This window comes from Saimiri boliviensis, chromosome 14 (assembly GCF_048565385.1).
Source record: "Saimiri boliviensis isolate mSaiBol1 chromosome 14, mSaiBol1.pri, whole genome shotgun sequence".
In the NCBI taxonomy this organism is placed as follows: domain Eukaryota; kingdom Metazoa; phylum Chordata; class Mammalia; order Primates; family Cebidae; genus Saimiri; species Saimiri boliviensis.
The window spans coordinates 2,435,121-2,458,869 of NC_133462.1; the positions used below are offsets into that span (position 1 = coordinate 2,435,121).

The 23,749-nt window shown below is 41.9% G+C and overlaps 1 protein-coding gene and 1 long non-coding RNA gene across 4 annotated transcripts; one reads left to right on the forward strand and one right to left on the reverse strand.

Annotated features, from left to right (window-relative positions):
• The first annotated feature begins 2,658 nt into the window (after window positions 1–2,658).
• Window positions 2,659–16,924, forward strand: ZNF582 (zinc finger protein 582). Of its 2 annotated transcripts, none has more exons than XM_074385875.1 (5): window positions 2,659–2,808; window positions 4,401–4,489; window positions 5,696–5,822; window positions 6,106–6,201; window positions 12,303–16,924. In XM_074385875.1, exons 1-5 carry the CDS (start codon window positions 2,670–2,672, stop codon window positions 13,622–13,624), a joined length of 1,773 nt encoding a protein of 590 aa, XP_074241976.1. In that variant the 5' UTR covers window positions 2,659–2,669; the 3' UTR covers window positions 13,625–16,924. The 2 variants fall into 2 exon arrangements, with proteins under 2 accessions (XP_074241976.1, XP_003944081.1); XM_003944032.4 differs by having other exon boundaries at window positions 2,717–3,031.
• A 1,844-nt stretch (window positions 16,925–18,768) lies between these two features.
• Window positions 18,769–21,365, reverse strand: LOC104650244 (uncharacterized). 2 transcript variants are annotated; one of them, XR_743921.3, is made up of 3 exons: window positions 21,122–21,365; window positions 20,725–20,795; window positions 18,769–19,019 (listed from the first exon to the last, which is right to left on the reverse strand). It is a non-coding gene; the product is annotated as an uncharacterized LOC104650244 (long non-coding RNA). The 2 variants fall into 2 exon arrangements; XR_743922.3 differs by having other exon boundaries at window positions 21,077–21,306.
• Window positions 21,366–23,749: the final 2,384 nt, after the last annotated feature.

Below are 23,749 nucleotides of genomic sequence, written 5' to 3' on the forward strand. Positions count from 1 at the left end.
AATACAAAAAATTAGCTGGGCATGGTGGCGCGTGCCTGTAATCCCAGCTACTCAGGAGGGTGAGGCAGGAGAATTGCCTGAACCCAGGAGGCGGAGGTTGCGGTGAGCCGAGATCGCGCCATTGCACTCCAGCCTGGGTAACAAGAGCGAAACTCCGTCTCAAAAAAAAAAAAAACAAAAAAAACCTATAAGTATAGTTAGAAGGATAAACAGAAGGGCAGAGATAAATGGATGGAATTAGTCTGGAAAATTACACCTCAAATTTCAACTGTAATTATCTCCAGATTGTGGGATTATAGTTTTACTTATTCTTGTTTTGTTAGGATCACTTTTTAATTTTCTTACACTCACCATATTTCTTTAGAATATATATATATATATATATATATATATATATATATATATATTTTTTTTTTTTTTTGAGACGGAGTTTTGCTCTTGTTACCCAGGCTGTAGTGCAATGGCGCGATCTCGGCTCACCGCAACCTCCGCCTTCTGGGTTCAGGCAGTTCTTCTGCCTCAGCCTTCCTGAGTAGCTGGGACTACAGGCGTGCGCCACCATGCCCAGCTAATTTTTTGTTTTTTTTAGTAGAGACGGGGTTTCACAATGTTGACCGGGATGCTCTCGATCTCTTGACCTCGTGATCCACCCACCTCGGCCTCCCAAAGTGATGGGATTACAGGCTTGAGCCACCGCGCCCGGCCAGAATATATGTTTTAAAAAAATCATTTGTTAAATGGAAACTTCTCTTCAGGTTTCCCAAGGAAGAGAAATTTTCTTTTACATTCAAAATGTACATTTTCGCATTGAAAACAGAAGTGGCCATTTCAGCATCTTCTAAATTTCTCTTTTTTCTTTTATTTATTTATTTATTTATTTATTTTTTCACTCTTCAGCATATACAATACAGTGGATCTTCTAAATTTCTCTTTGGCAGATTAATGAATCTGAGAAAGGAGAACTGGTAGGGAACAAAGTTAGCCTGAGAGATGGTTGGCTTTGTATCTGTTTGGTCCTTTGCCTTTTTTTCCTCCATAAACAAATACTTGAACATGTACATATAGACACACACATACAGTCAGATGTTAAAGGGAAACTAGAGCCACTCATCCCTTCCCGAGATCAGAGAACATAGGAAAGATGATGATTTTTCCATCTACTCTCTGCTCTTGAACTCACAACACTGTCCTGGACCACAAATAAGATCAAGTAGAATAAATTTACAACTGTCTCCTTGAACTGTCCATTCACAAGTGTGAAATTCAACCATCCTTGCTGAAGTTGTCTCTTAATATTAGTAATCAGCAATAACCAACCTCTGAGCTTTGCTTTTATTATTATATCATTTGACCCTCCAGGCAAAGCTGCAAGCCCAGCATTACATTCTTCCTTTTATGGACAAAGAAAATTAAGAAACTAATAAATGGCTGAGCTGGTATTTGAATCCACATCTGTCTAATTCTAACTGTGCTTTACACTACGTCACTGTGCCTGCAAGGAAAATGCAGCCTCTGCCCTCTCCTGAAGAATGTGTAAAGAGGCAATATGCTGTATTTTGGAAAAAGCATCTTTGCAGAAGGAAAGCATTAGCTTCAGTCATATTATCATCCTTATCCAGCAGCGTAGCATTATTTTACATATATAAGCTCAGTTACTCCTCCGCAACAACTCAGTGAATTAGGTGCTATAATCATCCCCACTTTCAAATGTGTAAACCAAGGCACATCTAAGACGAGTTCAGACATTCTGGCTCCAGTGTTAGAGATGGTTAAGGGTTCACACTTAACCACTTATTACACCATAGAGGTAACCAGGTCTAAGGAAAACAGGATCAAATCAAGAGACAGTAACTGAACTCGGGGCCTCACTCAAGGACAAACTGTACCACCTCGGACAAGGAGGGTTTCCCCATTCTGAGACGCAGCATAACAGGTCAGACCGGCATGTGGCACTTCGGACTCCCGATCATATTGGACCGCGCTAACTCGGGATGTGTCAAGTCTAGGGCTTCTCACACTTGATGACTATAAAAGCTGCCTATAAACAAGAGAGAATTAACCACTATATGTGGTGGTCTGGTATTTAGCCAAGAGATACTGCCCCATAACAGGAAAACTTCTTTACATCTTTATAAGGTTTATTTTGCATTCTCCTTCATAACCCACATTTAATTCACCATAGATGTAATGTTTAAAATTAGCTACCAGATAAACTTTTACATTTCCAAACTTAAAGGTTCCTTCCAAACCTTCTGGTAAAACTGCTGCTCCACGGAAATGGGAACTTAATGGATGAGAGAATCTTCCACAGCTGCATACAGTTGTGTATCCACTGCTAACCCGTCCCAGTCACACGCTCAACGACCCACGTGGAGTCAGAACCAACCACCACACACCGTCACAACAATCAGGCACACACAGTGACGGTCTCTTGCCAACTCGATCACCCATCCACAATCTCGCTAGAGAATCACACGCAGATAGCATAACCAGCACACGGTCCCTCGTGAAAGATCCAGGGACTCGAACACGCACATCGCTCCTCCGCTCGAACGTAAGCAAGGCGACCGGCTCACCCCCACACATCGCGAGATCCGGCCTCGAGGCCGGGCTACTACCTATGTCTAGAGACTACGTTTCCCAGAAGACACTGCGGTACCGGCCCTATCATGGCGCAGCATCGGTGTGCTTTGTGCGTCTGCGCTGTCTTCCGGATGCGTGCTGCGAATCCGCCGGTACCGAGGTGGAAGCGCGCCCTGGGCTGCCGGGGGCGCGGCTTGGTGACACTTGGAACCGAGAAGGCGGCAGGTGAGGGGCTCCGGAGCTTTCCAGGCGCTCCGTGGTCCAAGTAGGAACGGGTGCCGCGGCCGGCTGGGTCTCAGGCCTGAGGAGAACCGAGCCTTCTCGCCCCATCGTCGCTCTGTGGCTTTGCCGGCGTGAGACTACATTTCCCGCCGGCCTTCGCGGCACGCGGCAGCTGGCGCCCCCTTTCTGCGTCCAGCCTCATAGCCCAGGTGCATGGACCACTTAGGTGGGTGCACAGGGGTCCCCGACCCCCTGAAATTGCGGATATTTTGCATTCACTGTTATGCGTGTTTTTGTTTTTGTTTTTTTAATCTGAGAGGAAATCTTGTTTCATGACGTTTTCAGAGAGTTGCAACACCCCAGAGGATTTAGAACGGCTAGTTTAGAAGAATTTACATTTGGGAACATTTTATATGATCTTGTTCAAATTCTGTGTCCAGCAATGGGGACATATTTGAGTGAAACACAGACTATCCTGTGTAAATAGGATATCGTGCAGTTAATACAAATAATGCTTCTAAAAGTGGTCATAATAAGGAAAGGCTGCCTATTACATCATATTAATCAACGTTCATAATTATTTCACTTACACATTACTTAGAACTAAATGTTTGTAATGCAATAGGCACTTTACATATTCCTTTATAAAAAACAATGAGCTCAAGAACTGGTTAAATGACAACACTGCCAACACTTGGATGTGTTTTCTTCCAATTTTTTGGTTTTGTTTTGTTTTAGCCTGTGTCAGTGAGTGAGTTTGACTTCTTTTTGCTGAATGTTCTCAAAGGATCCACTAGTTAGTATCTTTGCTTGTCAGTTAATGTTGACCAACTTCATTTTTGATAGCCACTTGGCATTCCATTATATGGTTATCCCAAAAATGGTTCCGTCACTTGCCTACTTGTGGACTTGCCTACTTATGTACTAATTTTCAGTTCTATTATTTGGCAAATATTATTGAGCATTCAGCTTTGTGCACTGCTGTGTCTCTATGGAAGAGCACATTTATGTGCTGATAGTGGAGCACTGGGCCTGCCCCCTGTAAATTTGGTCTCTTATTGTTTCTTGTAACTGTCTCATTTGTTGATTCAAGGCTTGCTCCATGAAGTGGCGTCTGCACAGCCTCAGTTTGAGCTGTGGAGCTTTTTGTAAATTTGGCCTTTGGGAAAAGAGCCAGGTAGACTTCGGAATGTGTTATATTTGCTGCGGGAGAGAGTTAAATGGCCTAGTCCTGGAAAGGCTGTGTAAAGTATGCAGGCCTTCTATGCTCCCTGGCTTGAGGAAAGCCTTCCTTGTCCTTGAGGTAACACGTGGGTCTCAGTCACTACAACAGCCTTCAGCATCCCTGTCTCAGACTTGCATCTGCAACAAAACAGAACTACTATGTTTGGGGGAAATGAGAAGGAAAGGACCACTGGTTCCCCTTCTTGCAGCAGCTAAAGCAGGTTTCCTGGGGTTGGGTGAGGATCCCATTGTCTCACCTCTCTCTCATTTTCTTGGTGGGCAGAGGGCAAGCAGGTGGGAACTTGTAACTTTGGCATTCTAGTAGCTGTGAGGCAGGCCTACCCTCTCATGTTTGCTCTTTCTTCCCCCAGCTCTGCCATCGCAGGACTCTGCCTTTCCCCAAGAGAGGAACCAGGAGGAGGACCTATCAGCCCTTGAAATTCTAAAAGTCATGTCCCTTGTGAGTTTTAAAATCCCATAAATACTTGCCTCTTATCTTGAAACTTCCCACCTGGGTTCCATCCAGGAATCTGGTTCTCAGACGTACCCATTTTAGGGAATAAAAGGACCGGACAGTGAGTCCCCTCTCCCTTTGTCCTCTCCTCTCATAAATGCCCACAGATTTATTCTCTGTAGCATTCTGTATCTCCAGATGGTTTTCTTCTACTAGGAGGAGAAACCCATTTCCCTGTATGAAATGAGAGCATCTTTTGTAAGAACTGAAGAGATGGAAATGAACAGTTAGGAGCAATCACATATAGAAAAGCAGGGGAGGTGGTATTGGTTGGTTTCAATTTAAGTACGTGGTCCAGTGCCCTGCTTTGGGAATGATTAATGATTGGATATGTAATTGATGTTTGACTGGGAATCCATCAGAGATTCTATGCCAGAGTTAGTCTAGTTTGATTTCGAACAGAACATATGAAGCTGATTAGTTTCTTTAGCTAAAGAGCAAGAAAAGTACAGAGCTGAGAATGGTGGGTGATGCAGCAAGTGAGATGATCAGCTAGAAGGGTGAGTGGTCAGGGCTTGGAAAAGCCTTAGAGATCTGATCCAACCTCTGGACCAAAAATAAGAGGATGCTTGAGTCATTAGTTTCCCTTGATAGAAAATTGTACTCAATAAAAGTGATCTCCATGGTTTTTCCCCATGAAGAAAAATCGTTGTGTTATGTTCTGACATGATGAATTTTCATCTCCAAGAAATTCTTGACTTATATGAAAATCCTGTATCTAAGATAGAAAACGTTTCTATAATTAAAAAAAAAAATAAAATATTTGGGGAAAGTCCATGAGAAATATATTTTGTTATTGTTATTCCAAAAGATAGAAATGATAGGTCTCACCTTGAGAATTTATTGTATGCCAAGTACAGAGTGCGCTGTGTGCATTATTACACTGTTTCTTACTATAAGGAAAACTCCATTTAACTCCATTTTCATCCCAGACCTGTGCACAGAGCTTTGATTTGCAGTTACAGGGAGTGTTTGAGAACATTTGAACATTCTGTTTTACTCATACCCATTTCTAATGTAACCTTTCACGTTCAGTCCCACCCTTCTTGTTCAACCAAACAACCCCCGCCCCTGCAAAGACCTGCCCCGCCTCCTTTCATCCCACTGGGATCCATTGAAATACATATATATCATACATGCCTGTCATTCCAGGGGTCAGAATTGTTCAGGGATGTGGCCATAGTCTTCTCCCAAGAAGAATGGCAGTGGCTGGCACCTGCTCAGAGGGATTTGTACAGAGACGTGATGTTGGAGACCTACAGCAACCTGGTCTCACTGGGTAAGGTGATCTAGTCTGTTCGTTTGGAGGTTATCGTTGGATATGTTTATTCCTTCCTGATCAGTTTTTGGGGCTTTTCAGTTTTATGACTGGTTGGTCATTTTTCAGGGGTTAAAGGGCAGCACTATTGGCTGAAGCTACATCTTCCCCTAACCTCAGGTAACTGTCCCATCTTCTTCTGGCACTTCTGCAACTGCGTCTCCTGCTTGATGACCAGGTCCTGGATAGGAATTCTGGGGCCCCCTACACCATAACCAGGTGTCGTGTTTCTTCTTATCTCCAGGTCTGGCCATTTCCAAACCTGATGTGATATCCTTCCTAGAGCAAGGCAGAGAGCCCTGGATGGTGGAAAGGGTGGTGGCTGGAGGCCTGTGCCCAGGTGAGTGAGGTGTCAGTGAGAAGGGAGCAGCCAATTCCGGCATCAGGTCAGCTTGAAGTGGCTCTTCGTCTTAGAAAATCCTCCCTGCAGGTTGCTGCGTTCAGAGCTTATGTCTTAAGTGTTGTCTTCCTCCGCTTGTAAGTAGCGTTCGACCAAGGTGGCTGCTCCTTCCTCATGAAACATGTAAAAATGCAACCTGCAATACAGCGCTGCACTGAGTACAAATATGGTGTTTCCTAAGGCAAGTATTTTCTCTTTGGAAAGATGTATCTTTTGACCATTTTTCTTTATTTTTTAATTTTAATTAAAATTTTTTTAGCTTTTAAGTTCAGGAGTAGAAGTGCAGGCTTGTTAAATAGGTAAACTTGTGTCATGGGGGTTTATTGTACAAATTATTTCATCACCCAGATTTTTTTTTTTTTTTTTTTTTTTTTTGAGACAGAGTTTCGCTCTTGTTACCCAGGCTGGAGTGCAATGGCGCGATCTCCGCTCACCGCAACCTCCGCCTCCTGGGTTCTGGCAATTCTCCTGCCTCAGCCTCCTGAGTAGCTGGGATTACAGGCACGCGCCACCATGCCCAGCTGATTTTTTGTATTTTTAGTAGAGACGGGGTTTCACCATGTTGACCAGGATGGTCTCGATCTCTCGACCTCGTGATCCACCCGCCTCGGCCTCCCAAAGTGCTGGGATTACAGGCTTGAGCCACTGCGCCCGGCCCATCACCCAGATATTAAGCCTAGTACCCATAAGTTATTTTTCCTGATTCTCTCCCTCTTCCTACTCTCCATTCTCCAGAAGGCATGTGGTGTTCTACTCTATGTGTCCATGTGTCCATTAGCTCCCACTTAGAAGTGAGAACATGCAGTGTTTAGTTTTCTATTCCCATGTTAGTTTGCTAAGCCATGATCTTATAATCCACCTTGAGAGGATATAAATATTGTGCTCCTCACAAACCTGCTAGTTTCAGAATTCACTGATAGTCTTCTCTTGGATCAGATATGATTAATAATTACAAAATAGTGATTTTTAAAAAAACTTTTATTATTCTTTGTTAGTTCACATACCCCTGTAAAGAAGAGCTTTCTCCCTTTTACCATTTGCTTCTTCATTTATATCATATGGATTAAAAGTAGGTGGCATACTTTTACTCATCTTATAAAGCTTCTTTTAGTCTGTAACAGATTATTATCCATTATCATTATTTATCACAACGTTCATATTTTTCCAAATTTGGCTGGTGACACCCTTTCAAACCGGCTCCTGGGTTCTTTGGACATAATCCCTCCCCCTTTTTTATAAGCACGTTTTAAAGTTTTTTAGTTTCAACAATTCAGGAAAAGGTAGCTAGTTAACGTAAATACAGAACAAGTCCACACAGTTGACATCCATGTACATAAATGCAAGAACGCCAAACCTTACATGAACCAAAACGTACCAACTCTTACAATATTGACTATTTAGCGATGACTGGTAGGTCATAATTCTTCACATAAGCAAGGGTACACATTCAAATGTTTTTTAAAACAAAAACTAAGAACAAAACAAGAATTTTATGTTTCTAAAAGGAGAAGCACAGAAGTCAATGTATATAAAAGTCGGAAGAACATAAGGACCTGATAGAAAAGAGATTTGAGTGGGCAAAAAGTTAGTACATCGTGTTAGTAGTTTTACATATTAAAATCTTTCTGCAGCCAGGTGTAGTAACTCATGCCTGTAATGCCAGCTACTCACAAGGCTGAGCCGAAAGCATCACCTGAGCTCACCTGAGCCAAAGAGGTTGAGGTTGTAGTATACCATGATTGTGCCTCTGCACTCCAGCCTGGGCAACAGAATGAGACCCTATCTTTCAAAAAAAGAAAACTATTTTGGAGGCAAACTTTCTATAGAACTTTTATATATAGGTTTTTTTTTAAAGTCATCAGTGTCATACTTAAACTAAAATGCAGATTTTGCTTTTGTCTCGAAATTGATTGTAATAGTTTTGAGTCCAATCAAAGCACCTCAGAAACATCCAGTTACTGTTGGTTACAATAAATGTGACATGCTGACAGAATTTAAGAGGGTACTGTTTTTCACTGCTGAGAGCAGAAAAAATTTGTTAATTTTCTTTAATGGTGGGGTCACTATAGTGGGTAGAGCTGCAAAACAACATATCTGAAACCCAGACAAATTTTACGAATACCGGTTCTGTTTAGTAAATGACCAATGTTTTTCTAAAAATACTTAACATAAAAAAAAAAAACTTAACATAGAATTCTCTCCTGCTCTTTCACCCTCAATAAATGCTATAAAGTGCATTCACAAAGAGCCATATTAAAATAAAGCTACTGCACAAAATATACCACTCGTAGTTACTGAAATGAGTAGTATCACACTGGAGTTTAATTGTACACAGTTTATATGCCAGTATAGCAACATCCTTAGCCAGAAGTCTCAACAGAATTATGAACATGTTTAAGGGTTATATACATATATCTATTAAAAGTATGAAAAGATGCATTTGAACTTAATGGCAACATTTAAAAGTAGTATCCTTTTAGCACATTAACTGGAATAAAATTCTCATCAAAAAGTATTTTTAGGCTGCGCATGGTGGCTCATGCCTGTAATCCCAGCACTTTGGGAGGCCAAGGCAGGTAGATTGCTTGAGCACAGTAGTTTCAGAACAGCTTGGGCAATATGGTGAAACCCTATCTCTACAAAAAAATATAAAAATTAGCTAAGCATGGTAGTGCCCACCTGTGAGGAGTCTGAGGCGGGAGGATTGTTTGAGCTTAGGAAGTCGAGGCTGCAGTAAGCCAAGAACGTGCCACTGCACTCCAGCATGAGCAACAAAGTGAGAATCTGTCAGGAAAAAAAAAAAAAAAGTACCTTGTTCATTTACAAAACTGTAAAAAATTACCTGCAGAATTAGACAGCAGAAGGCGCCTTTTCTGTTATATACTGTCCTTGATGTTACTATAATGTTGCGGTTCAAATGCTTAATGTGAAAACAAGCAGAGAAAAATTCAGAAGTGGTAAATGTTCCCCGCTTTAAGCAAATGAAATCTAGGTATGATAAACAGGCAGGTTCATAATAAATCTCTGAAAAGGCAGTTGAATTCTAGCTGTCTTCATGTACCACAAAGTCAGGGAAGATATGAGGATGTACTCAATATGACTGGAGTGACCAAAAATCAACATTTTACTGCTGTCCCAAACTGTAATAGTTTGTCTCTAACTATCACCATTTGAGTTTTTTGTATTTATTTAAATGTCCGAATTATGCTAAATGTCAAGCACCTGTTAGAAGTGGAAAATAAAATATTTTAATGCTAAGACTATACATAAGATTTTAGATGATGTTTCACTGGTTGCACAAAACAGTGACTTCTGCCCAAATAACTTTAAAATACTGTGCCAGAATTTCTAAAGAAATGTGAAAACACTGAAGACCTCATTATTGTTGCTATTTTGCAACTTTACAAGAAGTTAAATAGAAGCAAGAAGTTAGAAATTTATGACTGTTGATAATATCTTTGGATAGTTATACAATAGTATTTAATCAGGGATGTAGTAGAAAAGTGTTCATGGAATAAATAACACTATACACAACAGAGCTCAACTGTGCAAGGTGAATATGGTAGAAAAAAACGGCATTTTGGAGAAAGGAGTGCTTTAAAAAGACATTTCCTTGGAAGCAACCAAGATTTTTTTCACATTGCTAGAAAGATCAAGTAATATATGATCACTTCGATTTCTACAACCAGAAGTCCAGTTAGGCAGTTAGCTTGTCCCACATGTGTTTTGTTTTGTACACCAGGCTGGCTTTAATAATCCATGGTCCATGGCAGTTTCTTGGTTTTCCTTTTTGTTCTTGTAAGATGGCTGCCACACGTCCTAAACATTGAGTAGATCTGTGCCCTCATAGGTAGATAGGTGGCTGTATTTGGAAACTGTCCCACTAGTTGTTAGACCACAGTAGAGAACCATAACCTTCCTCTTGAACAGCCAAACACAATGTCTGAAAAAAATATCTTACTTTGTGTCCTGTTTACACAGTCTTGTTCTTACCATGTCATGTAGATACACTACAGTTGTGGCACAAGTCTTTGAGGTAACAGCAGCCAGCATTGTTTCCGCAAAATCAGATGTTTCTTTCACAGTCTTTATCATCTTCCATTGTAGAAGCAATCTTACATTCCAGTAATTTTAGCTTAACATTTTCACAAATAACAAAAGGAATGATAGTATCTGATATACCACCATATGAAACAGGCATGTGCCTGTAAAGTCCTCAAGGCCATCTGTTCGATACACATCATGAAGACATTCAAAAGCTTTCTCCCATTTACTTTCTCCCATGGTTCCTTGCATCAAGCTATACCTAAGTCTCTTTAAGTCAACTGGGATTGATTGCTCTAATTACAGTAAATCCTGCCACTGTAGCTGAAATCATGTACTGGGTAGAATCACAGTCCATTATACCATTCAGCTTTTTCATGCAGTTTGAATAAGCAGCAAAGTATGTTGCTCTAGAAGGACCCACCCCCAATCACTTGGGCCTAATCCTCTAAACAAGGAACAAAGCCCTTCTTTTTCCAAGGTCACCTTTAAGAAATGGTAAGGTTCAGGTAAATTTCTTAAATGTCATTTAGTTGACAGTGAGCTTCAGCCATGGTGTTCAGCTAAACTTCACATATAAAAAGCTTCTCAGAGGAAGACAGCAGCCATGTTGCTCCAACTTCCAGCAGACATACGAGAATAGCTGCCACTGTCCCAGCATGTTCCTCTGGCTCATTCTCCCACATGTCCTCCAGGCGCTGAGGCAGGTTGCAGATCCAAGCACACACTTCCTCCATCACTTTTATTTTTATTTTTTTAAACAGTGATGAAGTAGAAGATTTACCATGTTAACCATTTTTAAGTGTACAGTTCAGTAGCATTAAGTACATTGACTCTGTTGTACAACCATCATCACCGTCCATCTCCTGAGCTCTTCATCTTGAAATCCCCATCTTTTTTAAAAAATTCACTCTATTTGGGGCATAATTTACAGTCAATAAAATGCATTTTTTAAATTACTTTTGAGTGTTGACAAATTTATACACCCACATAACCATCACTTCAGTCAAGACAGTGAACATTTCCCTCAACCTGAAAAGTTCCCTCGTGCTCTTTCCTGCACAGACCCTCAGACCAATGATTTGCTTTGCTTTCTGTCACTCTATATTTGTCTTTTCTAGAGTCTCACAGAAATATTGTCTTAAAAAATATACTTCAGCAGTGATTCTGACTCACACCAACTCTGTTTCTTTTTTTTTTTTTTTAAAGACAGGGTCCGACTGGGCATGGTGGCTCACACCTGTAATCCCAGCACTTTGGGAGGCGGAGGTGGGCTGATCACAAGGTCAGGAGTTCAAGGTCAGCCTGACCAACATGGTGAAACCCCATCTTTACAAAAAATAAAAAAATTAGCCGGGCATGGTGGTGTGCGCCTATAATCCCAACTACTCAAGAGGCTGAGGCAGGAGAACTGCATGAACCAGGGAGTTAGCAGTTGCAATGAGCCAAGATTGCGCCACTGCACTCCAGCCTGAGTGACGGAGTAAGACTGTCTCAAAAAGAAAAGAAAAAGGGTCTCCCTATGTCCCCTGGCTGGAGTGCATTGGCATGATCATACCTCACTGCAACCTTGAACTCCTGGGCTTAATCAGTCCTCTTTTCTCAGCTGGGACTACAGGCATGTGCCACTACAACTAGCTAATTTTTAAAAATTGTTTTGTAGACATGGGGTCTTGCTGTGTTGCCCAAGCTGGTCTAAACTCCTTGCCTCAAGTGATTCTCCCTTCTTGGCTTCCCAAAGCACTGGGATTTCAGGCATGAGCCACCATGCCCAGCCTGACACTAACATTTCAGAATCACTTTTATCACCTCTCTGATTACCTTCGTTATCTGATTTATGGTATTTTCCTTTCACTGTTCTATTTGTCCATTTTCTAATGGCTTAGCTATATTCAAGAGTTAATAGGCATTGAGTCTAAACCCTCCCAATTCTTACTATAGTTCCTTTATCTGGAAAAATAAAAACCAAACATACTGCTTTTTTCATTCTTTTTCAGTGTTGGAGTCCAGATATGATACCGAGGAATTATCTCCAAAGCCGCATGTTTATGAAGTTGAATCACCCCAATGGGAGCTAATGGAAAGCATTACAAGTTACAGTCTTGAGTGTTCGAGTTTCCAAGATGATTGTGAATGCAGAAGCCAGTTTGACAGACAACAGGGAAATCCAGATAGACATTTCCATCAAATGATCATCAGACATGAAGAAATGCCCACTTTTGACCAGCATACATCCCTTACTTTTTATCAGAAAATTCATACTAGAGAAAAACCTTTTGGGTATAATAAATGTAGAAAAGACTTCTGGCAAAAAGAACTCCTTATTAATCATCAAGCAGTTCATACTAATGAGAAACCCTATAAATGTAAGGAATGTGGGAAGGCCTTTAAATATGGCTCACGACTGATTCAACATGAGAATATTCATTCTGGTAAGAAACCCTATGAGTGTAAGGAATGTGGAAAGGCCTTCAATTCTGGTTCAAATTTTATACAACATCAGAGAGTTCATACTGGTGAGAAACCATATGAATGTAAAGACTGTGAGAAGGCCTTTAGTCGAAGCTCACAGTTGATTGAACATCAGCGAACTCACACAGGTGAGAAACCCTATCAGTGTAAGGAATGTGGCAAGGCCTTCAATCGGATCTCACATCTTAAAGTACATTATAGAATTCATACTGGTGAAAAACCCTATGCATGCAAGGAATGTGGGAAAACCTTTAGTCATCGGTCTCAGTTGATTCAACATCAGACTATTCATACTGGCAAGAAACTCTATGAATGTAAGGAATGTGGGAAGGCTTTTAATCAAGGCTCGACACTTATACGACATCAGAGAATTCATACCGGTGAGAAGCCCTATGAATGTAAAGTATGTGGAAAGGCCTTTAGAGTGAGCTCACAACTCAAGCAACATCAGAGAATTCACACAGGAGAGAAACCCTACCAATGTAAGGTATGTGGTAGGGCCTTCAAACGGGTCTCACATCTTACTGTACATTATAGAATTCATACAGGTGAAAAGCCATATGAATGTAAGGAATGTGGGAAGGCTTTTAGTCATTGCTCACAACTGATGCATCATCAGGTGGTTCATACTGAGACAAAGTCCTATGAATATAAGGAATGTGGGAGGACCTTGAGTCATGATTCAACTACTGTTCAACCTCAGAGAATGCATAATAGAGAAGCACATTTGAATCTAATAAATGTAGAGAAGCCTTCCATCAGCACTTACCCCTTACTACTCATCAGAGAATTTATGTTGGCAAGCAACCATATGAATGGAAGTAATGAGGAAAGCCCACTAGCTTAGGCTAATCACAACGTACTCCTCCCTCTTGGAGAAAGACTTGAAGAATGTAATGCCAGTGACAATGCCTTCATTCAGAGGTTATCTTTTATCCTAAGTCTGAAAATTCATATCAAAGAAAATTTTATGGATGTAAATTGTTTAGACCATGATTGTGAAAGAGGCAGGGAAAAGTTGGCAGAAATTTTATTTCAGAACACGTTCCAGAATCACATTTTCTAACCAGTGTATTAATTTTATCAAGAATGAAAAGTGTTAGTTTTCTTACAAGTTAAAAATTTTTTAACAGCCAAATTATTATTTGCTTAACAAGGAAATAAATCATGCAGTTATCATAAATGGTAATGAAAAGGATGAATTGAGAATTTACCATGCCAAGAGATGTGAAATGTGGCTAAAGAGCTGTGAGGGTAATGGGGAAAGTCAAAGCTACACTGGAGCAATTTTTACAGCCTTTGAATGCATGCATATACATGAAAATCTGAAAGCTAAACTCATGCACTAAACATACTACTCAAGAGTACCAGACACCCAGGCAGTGAAAGAAGGAAATAACAGAAAATGATTAAATAAAGTGACCATCTTAGAATAATCTCAGTTTTTATTTCTTCCTGATCCAGAAATAATCTAAATTTAGGAGATTTCTTAATTTCCACATTGTTACACTGTTTTATGTGACGGGTGCAGACCACCATTGGTTGCCATACCAGCAGCCATACCCAGTTCCCCTTGTTATTGGCAGCATCTGTGTCTTGCCTTAGACAGGATATCAGATGCTAATTTTCCAGCCTCATGTGCAGCACAGCATGGCCTGGCCAGTATCAGTCTTGCTAAGTGGGATCTGCTGGGGCTTCTGGGATTTTCCTCATTTGGAAGAGACAGGTTTATCGTGAAGACTTCCTCCTCCCTCTCTTCCTGCTTTTAAATATTTTTCTATGAGAACATGATGCCTGGAGCTGCTGCAGCTCTCTTGGAACCAAGAAAACAAAAAAGTAGACCTCAGAGAAGCTGACTCAGAGCCCGAGAAGACTCAGCTACTAGGCCAATTCTGGAACTGCCTCTTTGAAGCTTTGTTATGTAAGAAAAATAAACCTTGATTGCTGAGTTACTTTTAGTTGGATATTTTGTAAATTTGCAGCCAAAAGCATCCTAAATGATATAATTTCAAATTTAATTTTATTATGATTAGTAAATGTGGCCTGAAAATACCTCCTTTTTTGAATTTGACTTTTTTTTTTTTTTTGAGACAAGAGTCTTGCACTGCCACCAGGCTGGAGTGCAGTGGTGCGATCTCAGCTTGCTGCAAACTCCACACTCCCAGGTTCAAGCAATTCTGCCTCAGCCTCCTGAGTAGCTGGGACTACAGGTGCGAACCACCACGCCCAGCTAATTTTTTAATTTTTTTGAGACCGAGTTTCGCTCTTGTTACCCAGGCTGGAGTGCAATGGCACGATCTCGGCTCACCGCAACCTCCGCCTCCTGGGTTCAGGCAATTCTCCTGCCTCAGCCTCCTGAGTAGCTGGGACTACAGGCACGTGCCACCACGCCCAGCTAATTTTTTGTATTTTTAGTAGAGACGGGGTTTCACCATGTTGACCAGGATGGTCTCGATCTCTTGACCTCATGATCCACCTGCCTCAGCCTCCCAAAGTGCTGGGATTACAAGCTTGAGCCACCGCGCCCGGCTAATTTTTGTATTTTTAGTAGAGACAGGGTTTCACCATGTTGGCCAGGAGGGTCTCGAGCACTTGACCTTCTGATCAACCCACCTTGGTCTCCCAAAGTGTTGAGATTACAGGTGTGAGCCACCACACTGTGCCAATTTGACATTTTTTTTTGTGTGTGGTTAAGTACAAGATTGATTTCTATATATGGTCCATGAACATTGAAAAAATAGGTATTCTACATTTTTGGATACAAGTTTCTAAATAAGTCTGTTAAGCCACTAGATTGCAATGGTAAAAATCTCCCTGTTTTTATGTAATTTGGTATGCTGGATCAGAATTTCCTAAAAATTTTTTGCAAATTTCTTGAATTTCCAGACGTCTTTGTTTATCTTGTTTGACCTACAGGGACATACTACTAACCCTCTATTTATGAATCATACCTTTATCTTTACATAATATCCCATTTTGCCTACTGCAGCGTCTAAAACCCAAATCCAGCCTTCTGCCTGGTTTATAAAGTCTCATTGTGACACATTGCATTTATGATCTACAGCTGCTTTTGCTTCACTACAGCAGAGCTGAGTAGTTGCAACAGAGATTATATAACAGGCCTTAACACCTGTATTTACTGTCTGGTTCTTTTTTTTTTTTGAGATGGCATCTCAAACTGGAGTGCAGTGGCGCAGTCATGGTTCACTGTAGCCTCAACCTCCCATTCAAACAGTCCTACCTCAGCTTCCTGAGCAGCTTGGACCAGAGGCATGTGCCACCATGCCATGCTAATTTTAAAAAATAGGTATTTTGTAGGTAGGTTTTTCCTGTGTTGCCCTGGATGGTCTCAAACTCCTAGGCTCAAGCAATTCCATGTTGGCCTCACAAAGTGCTGAGATTACAGGTGTGAACCACTGCACCTGGCCTTGTCTGGTTTTCGATTAAGTTTGGAACAGGCATGACTCCCGTCTGTAATTCCAACACTGGGAGGCCGAGGCAGGAGGATCACTTGATACCATGAGTTCTAGACCAGCCTAGGCAACAAAGGGAGATCCCCATCTCTACAAAGAAACAGAAAAAGTAGCCAGGTACGGTGGCATGCCAACAGTCCACCTACTTGCAAGGCTGAGGTGAAAGGATCATTTGAGCCCAGGAGTTCAAGGTTGCAGTGAGCTGTTATCACACTATGCACTCCAGCCTGGGCAGCAGAACAAGACCTTGTCTCAAAAAAAGAAGTTTGCCAACCCCAGACCCAGAGTAATTCTTTTGGTATTTTATTCCCACACTGTGTAATGCCAATGAATAATAATGATTTCTCTTTATCTGGTATGTTTTTGCCTGTTGGTTTTCGACATCTGTCACCTTATATAAAAATAACATTCACGTTCCACAGTAAGTAGTATATGCAAACCTACCTGCTAAGGTGGAGGGAACAGAAAAGCTGAAGAAAGGCTGGCAAATCCAACTTCTCAGAAAGAAACATTTAATAGGGATGACAGAACAGAAGTAGTTTCTCCAGTAGCTGTGAGATGGTGGATTCCTGTACCCACAATATTACAAGCTTTTTTGGTAGAACGTATGCATGCACCTCATCACTTTTCAGATCCTCTTTTTTTTTGAGATGGAGTTTCGCTCTTGTTACCCAGGCTGGAGTGCAATGGCGCAATCTCGGCTCACCGCAACCTCCGCTTCCTGGGTTCAGGCAATTCTCCTGCCTCAGCCTCCTGAGTAGCTGGGATTACAGGCACGAACCACCATGCCCAGCTAGTTTTTTGTATTTTTAGTAGAGACGGGGTTTCACCATGTTGACCAGGATGGTCTTGATCTCTCGACCTCGTGATCCACCCGCCTCGGCCTCCCAAAGTGCTGGGATTACAGGCTTGAGCCACCACGCCCGGCCCAGACCCTCTTTTGAAACTCATGACCCAGTGGGAAAGTTAGATAAGTATCTTTATGAGGCATTATCTATGCTGAAGTCATTGTTTCTTGATCTTGCTGAAGGACTGTCTTGTGCAGGAGTCAAACGTTGATCATTATCACAGTTTCACTTCAAGATAGTGTTACTCTTGCTATGCAAAAGGCTGCTTTCCTACAAGTCATGTGCTGCTAATTTCTAAATTTTTTTGTAGAGACAAGGTCTTAGTATGTTGCCCAGGCTGGTCTTGATCTTTTGGGCTTAAGTGCTCCTCCCACCTGGGCCTCCCAAAGTGCTGGGATTATAGGCCATACCCAGCCTAGAGAAATTTGTTAAAATAGAATAAAACTAGCAGACTTACACGACCAAATTTCAGCACTTCTCTAAAGCTATATGAAACAGATTATTTCAGAAGTGTACCCATGATAGTTAACTGAATTCTGCAAACGGTGCCAATAACAATGTAAGGGAGAAAATGAAAGCCATCTCCCAAAACTGGTGTTACTATGGGTCAATAATATGGGGGGAAATATACTTCAACCTTTATGTTCCTGGATCAAGCTGAGGGTCGGGCTGCTATTTATTGAGGCCCAATAACAAGATGCAGATAAATTGGGGAGGAAGAGAGTTTTTATTTCTGTAGCCAGTTACAGAGAGAGGCCTGGAAATTATCAACAGACCAACTCTAAATTACAAAGTTTTCCAGAGCTTATATACCTTCTAAGCTATATGTCTATGTGTAAGTGTGCTTTCATCTAAAGACATAAGTGATTAACTTCTTTTAATCTATGACTAAGGTCTGAGTCTTGAAGACCTTTCTCTGGACCCTCAGTAAATTTACTTGATCTAAATGGGTTCAGGTTCTGGGGTGATTACCCTTATCCTGTCTCCTGCTAAACCACAGGGGTTTGGGGAGTTCCTTCAGACCTCCACTTGTTTGTGGAGGCATAGAGAGTTTCTTCAGACCCCCAATAAAAGCTGTTTCATCCTAAATGGGTCCAATTAAGAATTCCTTCATTATTTTGTCATGCTTTAAGGTCCAGGAAAGGCCTAGGCAAAACTCTTGGTGGGCTTTTGTTACATTTCAGCCTTTGTATAAGGGCACTGGCTTTTAACATTTAACGTAACCACTCAGTCAGTACTGAAAGTTTTTATGAAGGCCTGAGTTTGGTGAGATCTGGAATGCCACACCAGCACTTTGGGAGGCCGAGAGAGAAGGAATGCTTGAGCCCAGAAGTTCAAGACAAGCCTAGGTAACACAGCAATACTTCATCTCTAGAAAAAACAAAAAAATTAGCCAGGCATGGTGGCACACGCCTGTAGTCCCAGCTACTCAGGAGGCTGAGGCTGGAGAATTGCTTGAGCCTAGGAGGTCGAGGCTGCAGTGAGCCACGATCAATATGATGAATTCGTGTATAATATGTCGAATTTTCACAAAGCAATCCGCTCATCAGCAGATCCCTGATCAAGAAACTGAATATTACCAGCACTTCCAAGATTTCCCAAGATTGCTTCAAGACACACCTCTTGCTATCCTGAATTTTGTCACCATAAATGAAGCAGACTACAATATATTTAATGAATAATTAAAAAAATTTTTTTTATTCTTCAGATGCCAGTATTTTCTTTCTCTTTTAAGAGACAGGGGTCTTGCTATGTTGTCCAGGCTGGAATGCAGTGGCTATTCACATGTGTGATCGTGATGTACTATTATGATGAAGTGCTGAGCTGAAGTGATCCTCCTGCCTCGGCTTCCCAGGTTGCTGGGACTACAGGTGTGTGTCACTGTGTCCAGATGCCAGTATCTTTTCTATGACTACATCTTCTAAAAGATCAGAAAAAGACATATACAGGTTGAATATCCCTAATCTGAAATGCTTCAAAATCTGAAACTTGTTGAGTGTTGACATAATATTAAAAAAGAAATGCTCATTGGAACATTTTGAATTTTGGATTTAGGATGCTCACCAGTAGTATAATGCAAATGTTCAAAAAAAAAAAAAAACCCAAAATCTGAAATACTTCTGGTCCCAGGCATTTTGGATAAAGGATACTCAGCTTATACAATAATATTCATAGCAGTTTTATTAACAGCAAAAAACCTAGAAACACCCCAAATGTCTATCAACAGGAAAATGAGTAAGTAGACTAACATATTAACACAATGGAATACTCAGCAGAACAACAACAAATAATGGACATCAGTGAATATCAAGAAACATTATGTTGAGCTAATGAAGCCAGACACACACATACAAAATACTTGACTTCATTCATGTGAAGCCAAGCAAAACAAATCCACTGTCATCAAAACAAGAAATTGGTTTCCTTTTCTAAGAAACAAGAAATCCTTCATCGAAACAAGAAATCCTTTTCCTTTGAGGGTCAGGAAAGGGAAAAATAGAAAAAATACTTGCAAGACTGATGGAAATCTATCTTGATGGTAAAAATATAAACGGAGTTAAGAAAGCACTGGAAACATGGAGAAAATGGGATAAAAACTGGTGGTTAAAAAAGGCTGTAAGCTCAAATATTTCACATCAAAATACAGAAACAATAAAGTGATAAAAATGTTTTTTTTTGCATAGTTGTTATATGATTATACATAAATCATATGTATTTGAAAAGAAAAATAAAACAAATTTTAAAAATTAAAATTAGTTAAAAAATTAAAATTAAAAAAATAAATTTATTTTTCTTTTCAAATACATAAATATAATTTAACAATTTCACGGGTAGCTTCAGTCATAATAAACAGAATGTATAGGGAAAATATTGCCTCTTTTCCTAAAAGAAGGAAAATAAAAGTGTCCCCTCAAAAAGAAAATCTCTTTTTCAAACAAAAAGTGACTACACTTAGCAGGCTAATAATCAAATCTGGTTGTTTTTGCACAAAATATCAGAGACCAGGCAAACACCCTGAACAGAACCTGTGACTTCATCTGTGGAATTCTTGGAAATAGCTTTAGGCTGCCCAACTTCAAACTGGAACCTGTAATCCCAAACATTATCTTTCACTAATGTTCCTAGTAAATGGCCTGACCTCGTTAACCTGGGCTTTCATGCTCAAGACGTCAATCACATTCCCATTCCCCCAAATTTCCAAAGGCAGATTACCATTACTGAGTCTGAACCACTCATTAGCATTTTCTATGCTGCGTCCTCTCAGTCTGGGGCTGTACAGAATGTCAAAGATGACTGAGTATTCACCTTTACTTCAAGAAGATGACAGTCTCCAGATAATGGCTCTCGTCTTCTCTAGGGAATGTATCTTTGACCCCCAAATAGTGCTTAAAAGACGACTGGTGACAGTGGAGATTCAGAATAATTCATTCGGTGAATCAATGAACACTAAAGTGCAGGACATGGACTCTGAGAAGAGAGGTCCCTAGAGTCCCATGTGTTGCTGAATGAAAAGACCTAGGCCTTGTCCCTGTGTCAGTCTTTACCACCCAAGTAAGCAAAACTAGATATGCCCAGGACTTTAAACCTATGATGTTGCAGGAAACGAAAATAAAACAAAAACTTACCTGAGACATAGCTAATGCGCACTGTGCTGGAGCAGCGTTCTGATCAGCGACAGGGTCCTGGAAATGCAGAGCTAAGGAGAAGGAGGGAAACTTCAGAGCCCAGATTCTCGGACCCACTGCCACCCATTTTCAACCAGGTTCCTGAACAAACTCCAAGAACGACAGATTTCACCGTCCAAAGAAAACAGTGTTTAGCGTGCAGCTCTGGTTCCTAAAAATGTAACGGCCTTTTTCAACGCCTCAGTCGCCTACTCTGGGATACAACCATGCACACAAATAGTAATTTTAATTATGTCTTCTGCGTGCACGGACGCCAACATGCTGATTACGCGCGCACTGTTGCCAGGCTTACCCGCACCCGCCACCTCCAAACTCAGGCCGCGGCACCGGATCTGACCTGCACTGATCCCTGGGCCTCCAGCCATCCAGCTGGCCGCTCCTGCCCGGAGCGCCTTTGAGACGGGCCGCCCGGCCCCCACGCAACACAAGCCTCACAATGTGCCATTATGACGTGGAGCTGGGAAAATACTGTCCAAGAAAGGAGAAACGGCGACGCTGCCCACTCAGGTCTCTCTGGAGCGCGCCAACCTGAAGCACTGGCCGCACCGCCTGTGGGCCCCGGTGGTTTCTGGGAGTAGGCGAGGACTCGTAGTGCGCATGTGCAGCCCCACGCCTCCGCTCCCGGAGACCGGAATCCTGAGGCGACCTCGGCTGAGAGACAAGGTACCTGTGGCATAAAGTACGAGAAGCGTGGGGTGGAGGCGGTTCCGCTGATGATCGAGTACGCATGCGTGAGCTCGGCCTTGGGGGCGTGGCTTTGTGCCCATCGGAGGTGTTGGGAGGATGCTGCGCCTGCGCACAGAGAGCCAAGCGGTTGCCTTCTGAGGGGTGCCGTGTTTCTCAGTACCAGGATCAGACTTAGTTGGAGGCTGTAAGAGGAGGTGAGGAAAGGGCCTAATGGTAATACATTGGCGTGGAAATGTGCTTAAGTTTGGGAAAGTGTTTGCTATGAGGTGGGTGGGACCATCCGGCGCCTGCTTTGGCGTATCTGATGGCTCAGTTCTCTGTGGGGTTAGGCCCATTCTCCGTGACGTTGTGTGATTTGATGTGCGACCCTATATGCATTTCTGTGGGTGTTTTGTTGACTCGTAAGCTGTCGAGTGTGTCTGCTGTGTGGCTTTTTATCTTTTTTTGAGACGGAGTTTCGCTCTTGTTGCCTAGGCCGAAATGCAATGGCGCGAACTCGGCTCACCACAACCTCCGCCTCCCAGCTTCAGGCGATTCTCCTGCCTCAGCCTCCCGAGTAGCTAGGATTACAGGTGCCCGCCACCACGCCCGGCTAATGCTGTGTTTTTAGTAGAGACAGATTTTTCTCCATGTTGGTTGGCTGGTCTCGAACTCCCCACCTCAGGTGATCCGCCCGCCTGCCTCGGCCTCCCAAAGTGCTGGGATTACAGGCGTGAACCCCCGCCCCTGGCCTGCTGTGTGATTTTTTATTAATTGTTTAATCTTGATGAGCTTCAGTTTGCTCGTGTGTGCAATGGAACAATGTTTCTTAGCTAATAGTGTTGCGAAAATGAAGTGGTCGTAAGTGTGCCTGGCACAGATAATGGGCGTGCAGGTTATTTGATTCTTAGTCATTGTTTTGAGTTATTTACCATCCCACATTGTGGATCTCTGATGGAAGTGTAAATTAGTTCCTGTCTACACAAAATAAATTGTTTGGAGGAGGCTCAGTTTACTTCCCTTCTCCAGCTCCGTTTTGGAGTAGGCCAGTTTTTGCCTCTATTTGCTGCTGCACATTATTTTAATTTTAATTATTTTTTTCTTTAAGAAACAGGGTCATCCAGGCATGGTAGCTCACACCTGTAATCCCAGCACTTTGGGAGGCCAAGGCGGGCGGATCACAAGGTGAAGAGATCGAGACCATCCTGGCCAACATGGTGAAACCCCGTCTCAACTAAAAATATAAAAATGAGCTGAGTGTGGTGGTGCGCACCTGTAGTCCCAGCTACTCAGGAGGCTGAGGCAGGAGAATTGACTGAACCTGGGAGGCGGAGATTGCAGTGACCCAAAATTGTGCCAGTATACTCCAGGCAACAGAGCCAGACTTCATCTCAAAAAGAAAAAAAAAGGAAAAGAAACAGGGTCTCACTCTTTTGCCCACACTGGAATGCAGTGGCACCATCATAGCTGACTGCAGCTTCAACCTCTTGACATCCTGGGTTGAAGCTGTCTTCCTGCTTCGGCCTTCTGAGTAGCTGGAACTACAGGTAACTACCACCATGTCTGGCTGATTTTTAAAGTATAGGTGAGACCTCACTATGTTGCCCAGGCTGGTCTCAAACTCCTGGCCTCAAGTGATCCTCCCACATTGACCTCTCAGAGTACTGTGATTACAGGCATGAGCCACTTCAGCCAGCCACTTTAGTATTCTTGATCTATAAATGTGACTTTTTTAGGGTTGGGGAGGGTTCTCTTATGAGCTAGTTTTAACACATCACCAATTTTTCGCATTAATGAGTTAAGTAAACTCTTCAAGCTGTGTTTTTTGCCTATTAGAGTGCCTTGGAATTTTTTCTGATAGCTGACATGGTGTAAGGTGTGGTTGCGAGAGGGGAAGTGTTCTATAGTCTGCAAAATAATATATAAACTTAGGCACATTAAAATTTTAAAGAGTTTATTTAAGCAGACAGCAGTTCATTTCGAGTCCACATGCAGCTTAGGCCCTCTCTGAAGAGGCATGAGGGAAAGGCTTTTACGGGCTGAACTCAGAAACAAGGCAAATAAAATACTTGACTTGTTAGAGTATAGCCTTGTTTGGATCATTCCAGTGGAAAGTCAGTAGTTAAGAGGTTGATTGGTGGTTTCTGATTGGTTAAGACCAGTCACACTGAGTTGGGTTTGGGTTTGCTTAGGTTGAGAATCCAGGGTACTGGAGCCACCTCAGCCTAATGACTTCCCAATTAATTGTTTCAACAAGTCTTATGGTAAGGTTTCAGTCTCTTAGCCTGTGCCCAGGGAC